The 9,461-nt window shown below is 43.1% G+C and overlaps 1 protein-coding gene across 1 annotated transcript; it reads right to left on the reverse strand.

Annotated features, from left to right (window-relative positions):
- Nucleotides 1–988: 988 nt before the first annotated feature.
- Nucleotides 989–2,769, reverse strand: LOC125536227 (cytochrome c oxidase subunit 3). The gene has a single exon (XM_048699410.2). The coding sequence runs from the start codon at nucleotides 1,886–1,888 to the stop codon at nucleotides 1,046–1,048; it is 843 nt and encodes a 280-aa protein (XP_048555367.2). The 5' UTR covers nucleotides 1,889–2,769; the 3' UTR covers nucleotides 989–1,045.
- Nucleotides 2,770–9,461: the final 6,692 nt, after the last annotated feature.

The following is a 9,461-nucleotide window of genomic DNA, read 5'->3' on the forward strand; positions in this document are numbered from 1 at the left end:
AGTATGACCGAAGAATTTCTATCTGCATTCAGAATAACCACACAATCAGGTTGTTGGTTCAACCCAAAATTGATCTTCTTCTTTCTTGAACGGAATTTTTTTTTATTTGCAAAAGATTTGGTCAAAAACGCCCCGATCTTCCATTGAGAATCATCGAAACAATGAGAATTCACATTTCTTAAATAGCTTCTTAAATAGCTCGCCATTTCTTCCGTTATCTCATAAATAAATAAATGATTGGTCTTTAAAAAGAAGGAACGGCCTTTTTGACGACTGGGAGATCCTATAAAATGAAGAGCGTTTTGTAAACAAATCAGTGTCTTGTCTGAATCGAGAATAGCAATTCCATTTCTTGAACCACGGATATAGACTTTGAAATGGTGATCAGCTACCCAACGGCCGAGATGTGCATTCGTACAAAGTAATTTAGTACATACTATCTATGTTTAAGACAGGTCTTGTAGAACATGCTAGAAAGCGGAAACTCTTCCGGATCTTGTTTATTTGTATTTGCTCATTTCCGATTATGCTTTATTTGTAGATAGCCTTGATGATAGGCTTCGACCTCGACTTCTCCATTTCTAAGATCCAATGGTGGAATCATTACTCCAAGGCAGGCAAAATTGACCATTTCTAAGTAAGTTCAGCTAGCGTCACCCCGAAGGGAGAAATAGATCTTCTTGTCCGGATGCAGGAAAATAAAGCAATAAGAGATCTAGCAATGACTATGGTCCATAAATCATTTCCTTGGTGGCATTTCCCAAACTTGATTTCCTTTTTATGCACCTGGTACCTAATCGATAACGAAGCTGAATGGCTTTTTTCAGTCCAATTCCATCCATTTTTGTTGAGGCAATTCTGACTTGTTCATCGGGAAGTGATCTAGCTCCTGAGATATATGACATTCTTTATCCTTATCTTTTCCTGGTCTTCTCGGCTGGAATCTACAATCTACACCTCTCCAAACACAATATCTTGAGTACCCGGAGAAGTTCTCTTTGTCTTCGAGCTTTTATTCCTCAATCCACTTATTCGTTCCCTTCTTTCATATACCTCCCCACCAATAGATAGAGACAAATGGGAATAACCGAACCACGTCTACAAAATGCCAGTACCATGCAGCTGCTTCAAAGCCAACGTGATGCTTCTTGGTCAGATGACCAAGATATTGGCGAATACCACATACGATCAAGAAAAGAGTACCTATAATCACATGAAAACCATGAAAGCCAGTTGCTAAGAAAAAGGTAGAACCATAAATACTATCCGAAATAGTGGAGGGTGCTTGGAAATATTCCATTCCTTGAAAGCCAGTGGATACTAGAGCCAGTGAAATGGTTGCTACTAAAGCGTAAACTGCTCGTTTTTCCTTCCCCGCGAGTATAGCATGATGAGCCCAAGTTACGGCAGCTCCGGATGAAGGGAGAATAGGGGTATTAAGAAGAGGGATTTCCCAAGGATCTAAAACCCCAATCCCTTTTGGGGGCCAAATACCTCCGATCTCTACCGTAGGTGCCAAAGAAGAATGAGAAGAAGCCCAAAAAAAAGCAAAAAGGAACATAACCTCCGAGACTATGAAGAGAATAGAACCATATCGAGGTCCTAATTGTACAGCTTTTGTATGATGCCCTTCCAACGTGGATTCACGTAGAACATCCCGCCACCATACGAACATGGTATAAAGGAGAAATATTAGGCCCAAACTGAGAAGTGTTGCACCCCCTTGAAATGAGTGCATGTACATCACACCTCCTACGGTGGTTGCCAAAGCTCCGAGTGAACCCGAAATAGGCCATGGACTTGGATCTACCAAATGATAAGAATGCCTCTGAGATTCAATCATAAACCACTTTGCCCCGGTTGTATGTAAACCCCCCTTCACCCCCATCCCCTAAAGTGGTAAAGAAGGAGGCTCTTTTTTGTCTCATTAGGACAAACAAATAGGAAGGGATAGTTCTTTCATTGCATTGATAGAAGTGAGACTATCAAAAGATCTCTCTATTATTTAGAGAAAAGAGTTGGCGTGGGTTCTACCAACGAAACGAAGAAGTTTTGGATTGGTTTTTATCATTCGGAACCCTCTCCGTATTAGTAAGAAAAACACACCCAGACTCTTACTTCAATGGTGGGAACAACCTCAGCGGCGTGAACATGAACAATCATTCTATGCAAAATTTCATGTTAGGAAGAATAAGAAGAATCCCATTCATGTGTTCATGCTAACAGAAGAGCGGATCCAATACACATAAGACTTTTTGTCAGGAAATTCCTAATGTAAATGATGAATTTGGGATGTCATGCCCCACAAGTTAGTTGCCCAAGCGCTCCCTAGGAGGGCAGTCTACCACAAGATAGAGTTTGAGCCTGGAGCCAAAGCCCCAACCCCTCCATTTTAGGTTTTTATCTGGAAAGAATTTCAGGAAGTCATATCGGCCAGATAAGCCTCTGACGGCTCCATATTGATTTTTCCCCTGTTTTCTTTCAGAAGAAGCGGGAGCCATTTTGCATTGAAACTCGGTATCAGCAGAGTCATCTCCTGAGAAAGACTTCTTTCTTATTTATACAAGATTTCAGAGAACATAGTGAAGCCCTCAAAGCGCTAACAAAGTCGTAAGTAGAGAAGTTTTCCAAAAAGATACCTCGTTTTTCCATTAAGTGTGCGTTGTCTGATGAAGAATAACGGGGGAGCCAACTCAATAACCTAGCGGAGGAACCGTCCGGACTTGAAACAGCGGATGCAACCCTTGCATTTCGTTCTTTTGTTCTTTACTCTATTTTCACTTTGGCACTCACTTCCTTTGGAATAAGGGCATTTTTCTTCTCTACTCGTTCCGTTGACCATCAAACAGTTTCTTAATTATGTTATGTCAAATGATGGGAAAAAGGAAGGAGTAATCAAAAAAGACTAGAACTACCCGATCCGTTGAAATACGATACGAAGGAAACGGACTTCAATCCCTCATTCTTATTGTTTGTTCTTCTGATCCCCTTGTTTTTCACTCGCTTAATTCGGAAGAGGAAAACGACAGCAGCTAAAGTGAGAAATAAACAACTGCTCGGAAAGCTTCGGTTTGAGCGTTGGTTTTGATGACAGTGAAGAAAGCTCGCCCAAAAGACGTACGTGGAACCAATGATACCAAAAAAAGAATCAAATATGAGGAGAACTGGGTGCATTGGTAAACGGCTCCGCCATAGCTTGTACGACTTCTGAATCCTATTAATGGCGCTCTCTGAATAAATAAGTAGATACAGGCGGACTACATACACGTGCTCTCCGAGTAGGGAAAGTGAGAAATCTACGGTCTTCCATCCGCGGATGTGACAAATCCAATCCAATTTGGTCTTGTCCCGTGGCTCGGACCCGGTCGCGTAAATGCAGCTACCACTACGACGGGATACTCTAGTTATTTACTCTGTTTCAATCCCTATTTGGCCATTCAACAGTAGCGTACGGCCTTTGGAAAGCATCTCTTCCTAGAGGGGACTCCCGCTTGTGATCTTCTTCCTTGGGTCGGAGAAAATAGAACTTACCAATTGGAAATGGAAATGCCGAATGAATTGAACCAAACTACGGAAACTGTGGTTGAGCTTGCCTGTCATCAACGAAGGATGGTTGTGAAGTTGGTGGAAGAAAGCAAACCAATGAATGCAGCTAGTCACCCCGAAAGGCGAGCCCATGTCTTTTGAGAAACTGACACAACCTGTTGTGTTGACTTATCTTATACTAAGGGTCCGTCCCAGCCAACAAGGGATTTCTCAAAATTCTAGGATGAAACAGCATCATATCTCAGCTTGATTATGAGAGAGATTGAAGTGAAAGAACCCAGTTTCAGAGCGTGGAAACGGAAAAGAATGAGGTGAAAGGGCCGACCCATGCGGCCCACTTAGAATGTGCTTTGACTTCCCCAGGTTGTACAATAGCACTATTTTCTGGACCCAAGTTCGAAAGGATTAGGGCACTGGATTGAAGAATAGCTCAGTCCGATAGAAACTTAGGTTGGGCTGGCGGAGGGATGAGTGGAGCTTCTGTATGACATGTACTGGTGTTTCATTAGTCCCTTGATCGGGTACCCGAAGCTCGCTTTGAGGAAGCAGTGCCATTTGGTTCTTCCTTCTTTCACGTCCATCCGCGAATGATTTGAGAATTCTTTTCATCACTGTTTGGATCGCAGACTTGACCGTTGTCTATAGAAAGAAAGTGCTCACTCGTTTTCTGTTTGTTTTCATGTGCGCATACACTCAGCCTAATTTAGTAAGTGTGAAGTGGAAGGGCGAGTACGGGTGAAAGCCCACTACCTTCCGGATAAAAGATATGCTCGATTTATAGATAGCTTTGCTTCACTATATAGCGTGGGACGAATTGATAAGCTCTGAATGCAGGAAGGGAAACCTTAGAGCTTTCTTCGCTTATCTTCCCAAGCAGACCATATGATTCTCATTATTCTATTTCTCTGTCTTTCCAACCAGCATTCCCGCTTATTCTGATTGGAGTGATGTGTGGTACCGGGGATAATGCAATTGATGGTGCTTGTGGCCCCACGGAATGACCGTATAAAAGGAAATAGGCAGCAAGGGAGTTGGGTAGACTAAAGATACTGCCTTTAGCCCTCTGCGGCCTTTTTTTTGAAGTCGAGTCGTAAGGAAAGATCGATAGGATTTGGTCCATTTGGTGTCCTTCCAGACGGAGAAGCGAGAACCCTTTATGCTTTGACCGCTTGCCCTCCTGGCACAGATGTGGAAAAGGTCTCAGTTGCGGAATCAAATATGAATGAAGTTAGAACAATCAGCGTAAGCTCTTTCTCTAGGGCCACTATCAATAATGACAAGAACTCTTACCAACTAGCTTAACGCATCCGGTCTCCTTCTCCTTCGTACCCCTAGCGGATATGAATAATAGGAAGAAACAGGTCCTTTCTAAAGGCGGGCATTAGACCAGAGTTTCGTGAGCCGGAGAAGATCGATAAAGCTTAGAACTTGCTCGTTTGCAGGAGGAGGCGGTGGTATGACTCCGTCCGTTGAACGAGCATTTCGTGCCACCTGTTCGGCGTCCACATCCACTACCATTTTCTGATCCCAGTATCTATAGCAAAATCGCTATTTGCCTCACTCTATAGAAGGCCTCCCATATGTAAGATCACCAACCAAGTTCCTTTCTTCTTTTGTTTGTGCCATCTTTACCAACTTCTACTTCTTGGCTGGCTTGATGCTTACAGGTCTTGCCTCTGCTGATACTGGTCATGGGGACAAGAACTCCGTGGGAAGAGAGCAGATACCAATCCTAAACAACCCTTAGAATGGCCTCATCCAAACGGATGATTGTCATTGATAAGACGGGCAAGTAATAGTTAAGAACTTCCTTATTCATTGCGGGTTGGTTATTCGTCAGCCCGGCTTTCACTTGGAAAAATAGGAGATTTAGTTCCACGCTTTGATTGGTAGCAGAAGGGAGGGCGCGTTTCCAGCCTTCATTTTTCTTGGATATTAAACACTAAATGAAATGCAAATGCATATGAGAGAACTTCAAACTACTTTACTTATTTGCAACAGCAAGCTGAATAATAGAATAAATAAGCAAGCAAGGAAAGAAAGAATAGGGTTGTCGCTGATACGCTGTTTGGATTAGATGTCGCAATATCGGTTGTAGTATTTCCGCTCTTTCTATAAGCTAAGAGAGATGTCGCATAATCGGTTGTTCATGATCTTATAATTCATGGACCAAAGTCGCAAATCGCTTGTTCTCATTCAAGCATGAGTTCGTTCAAAGTCGGCAAGGGGAATCAGAGAAAGGGCTGTTTAGTCAACAATCATGACCATGGGAACATTTGTTCGCTTTCTAGGTACCCCCGGATCTACTAGTCACCGCCTTTGAGCTGGGAAAAGCATTTACCCTGAGTCGGCTATTCCTGATTCAGAAAGGAAAGGTATGTGGGTAGACATTGAGTTAGAGATTGAATGAAGGGGCACACTAGAGAAAAGCAAGGACAAGTAGCTAGTTGACTAACGCTTTCGAGCACGTACGCTGGCGCTCTTTGATAGAGCATTATCTACAACCCTGAAGCGAACTATGAAAAAGAAATCTAGCAGTCTCTTCCAGCAATGAATTGTAGCAGGGCTTGGTCTCGAAAGGTATAGATACCACCAGAAGCTTGGAAAGAAGAAGGAATGTCGACCTACCGCTCCGTGGGCTTTGAACCTTGCTTTTCTGTAAAATTCTCAGACGCTATAGCTGTGTAAAAACAGTACTCGATTTCTCACTAGAAAAAACAACAGTCTTTATTGTTGTGTGCATATTAGTCACTGATTATAGCTTTGAATAGGACAAACTACTTTAGTAACTCTGGACTATTGCTTGAAACAAGCGTTGAAGCAATGGAAAGAAGCGAACGGTTAAGCTAATGCAGCAAGAAAAGGGATGCAGCAAGTGTCCAAAAATCGGATATGCCCGGTGAAAATTATAAACAAGGCTGAGGAAGGATTTCGTACTGCCACAATGCTCTTGATAGAAGGAAGCATGAATACCGAAGGCCTACCTAGTTGAAATAGGAACAGCTATGGAAGTCCTCGGCCAAACGAATATTTCACGGAAAGCCGACAAGGGATTTTCTTAATAACTGGGCGCTTTGATTCTTTGGAACAACTCGATGAATTTAGTAGATCTTTTTAGGAGGCCTTCCATGACCATAGATCGAACCTATCCCATTTTGACAGTACGATGGTTAGTTGTTCACGGATTAGCTGTACTGGAATGAGAACACATATGAGAATCTGTACACGATACAGAATAACGACACGACACGCAATCTTATGACTACAGTATGGCCTTCATCTTTGACAGCAATCATGACAGGCCGCGGTATTAGCGTTAGAGAAAGGAAAGGACTTGAGGTCCGTCCACCTACAACTAATAAAGCTCCGCCTTTGGGGACTACTACAACAGATAGGCATTTGAAGGACCAAACCACCTACTGAGGACTTTGACACCCAGCCCTTAAGAAGCAGAATCTACAACTTTGGGATACGTATTTACAGACTGCAAAAGATAGATACAATGCTGTTACCCACCATGCATGCAAATCTTAGTTCTATGGACTACTAGTACCAGGAACGTCATCTACTACTGCGAAACTCCCGGGGGACGCTTTTCTAACTGGTTTAGCCTCTAGAGTGGGGAGGAAGAACACCCTCTATACCAGGATAACTTACTAATTCAATTGACAAAGCGTCCTATTTGCTAGATTTCTAGTCGTTAGCTCTTAGTGAAGACGAATTGCTATCATCTGCGGGCGGCCCTCATTATTGAATTTATCCGCCTTCGATGCAACCAAATTCACTATTGACTTACGAGTTTATGCATGCTTCATTCCTATATCGGCATGTATTATCCGTAGGCTGGTTGTGAGACATCTTCCTCTTAGTGCTACAAATGGCTTCTTCCTTAGTTCTTTATAGCTCTTTCACCTCTTTTAGACTCTTTGCAATGTTTAGTGCGGGGAACTCTACACTATTGTACTCAGATGCTATTCCTTCAAGAAAGTATCGGAAAGCAAAAAGGGACTCGTTCACCGTATCGCGTCCAATACAGCTATGCCACAAGTTGACCTAACCAACTGGTAAACAAAACCCAAGTTAACGGATCGACCTAGGAATAGGATGAATAGAACCATTGAATCGTCACCCAATGGAGCAGAGAGCCTTCCTTTAAGAAAGAAATAACTCCCTACAACAACCGTGTTTCGAAACTCGATTCATTATCATACGATAAATTGCATGACAAGAACCTTCATTCCTACAGAGAGGTTGAAGCTAAGTTTCAAGACCTAGTACGGGCAAAGCGCAGTTCAAAACCGAAAGGATCAAAGGAAAGGGAATATCACGAAGGTAAGCACATTCTATTTTTCTTAATTGACAAAGCAAAGGGAGTTATCAACCCTTTTTTCCGAAACCCTATAACGGCTAGTTCCCAATGCTCGGCTTCCTACCTCCTCTAACAAAATCAAAGGTAATATCCTCCGTTTTCCAAGAAGATAAGTTCTACGGCAAAGGATGTCAACGGAACAGTTTCGGCAAAGGCAAAGCAATGGCATGTTTCGGCGTATAAAGCTAAGAACGAGAATAGCCTACTGCCTCCACTCGGAAAAGGCAAAGGTATCCAGTATAGGATATCGATGAATGGAGGACAAGGAAAGCAGGCAAGGTGAACCTCCTTTGCCAAAGCCCTTTTGAAATACCTTCTTTTTGAACCTTTAGAAAATACCTGCTAGCTATCCCTAGTTTTGTTTAACCAGCTTTCCCCCTTTGCTTGCCAACCAACCGAGAACCAACTTCCTTGTTTTCTTATCCTTGCTTCCGGGTCTTTCCAGTTTTGCAATCCTATCTTTTCAACTATCCGTATCCTCGGCAACCCCTAGACCGGTACCTGCTTCCTTCTTTATTTTCCTTGCTTCCAGAAATACCTACCTTCAAAAGCAAAACCTACTTCCTTTACCAACAAGGGCACGGCTTCCGAAACCCCCTCTCCTCGGCCCGGGATAGCGATAGACGTACGAATTCAATCAATGGCGATAATGTCATCCCCTTTCCTTAGATATAAAAGAATCATTCTGAGCGAGTCCATAAGAAGCGACCCGCTTTTTCATCGGTTCCGGGGGAAGACCAAAGATCTTGCGCGACCGGTCCGCCAGAAAAACTAAAAAGAGAAAGAGAGGTATGCACTGTGAAGGAAGCCCTCTGACCCACTCTTCCTTCCCCCTACCTACCCATAAGGTAAGTAGGGGCCTCGGCATCTCTATTTCCTGAGAAACCTACTAAAACTACTTCGAGAAACCTACCAATTCGAGAAACAATACAAACCTACCAAAAAAACTAATTAATTACTAGCCCCCCCTTTTGGGTGGCTTCCACTGCTTGTGCGAGTGAGAAATGATATTTCGGATATCCTTGGGCTCCAAGATCTCGAGCAGAGAAAAGTCCCGGGGGAACGTGCGTACCATGAATAGGATCTCCCCAGGTTCCAGGAATGAAAGAAGTGAGTCTATCTTGCACCTTAAACCAGGGAAATCCTTATATTCAGAGCACAAAATCCACTTTTGAAAGGTTTCTTTGTAATTGTCAGGCGGTCCCCCCGCCCCGGAGGAGAAGCTTCTTCTATGGCTATGGCCATTCAATCTTGTGAACTAATCGAGACCGAAATTGGATAAAGAGATACAAAAGGAGAGGAATACCCAATCGATGAAAGAACATGAAACCCTTCTGTTTCTATAGAGGTACGGGAAACGGTTGGGGGCAATAAAGTAGGTGAAGTGGTTGGATTTTGCGAGCTGTTCCAACCACTGCTGGATGTGATTCCAAGAGCCGAACGAGAATGAATACCACACAGAAGAGTCAAGACCGGGCTCCCTAATAGAATGTTTAACCGATCCATTCCGGATCGATCGAATTGGTACGGAAGTTGTAACATGGGA

This window comes from Triticum urartu, chromosome 4A, assembly GCF_056163025.1.
Source record: "Triticum urartu cultivar PI428250 chromosome 4A, HENAU_Tu73, whole genome shotgun sequence".
NCBI lineage: Eukaryota > Viridiplantae > Streptophyta > Magnoliopsida > Poales > Poaceae > Triticum > Triticum urartu.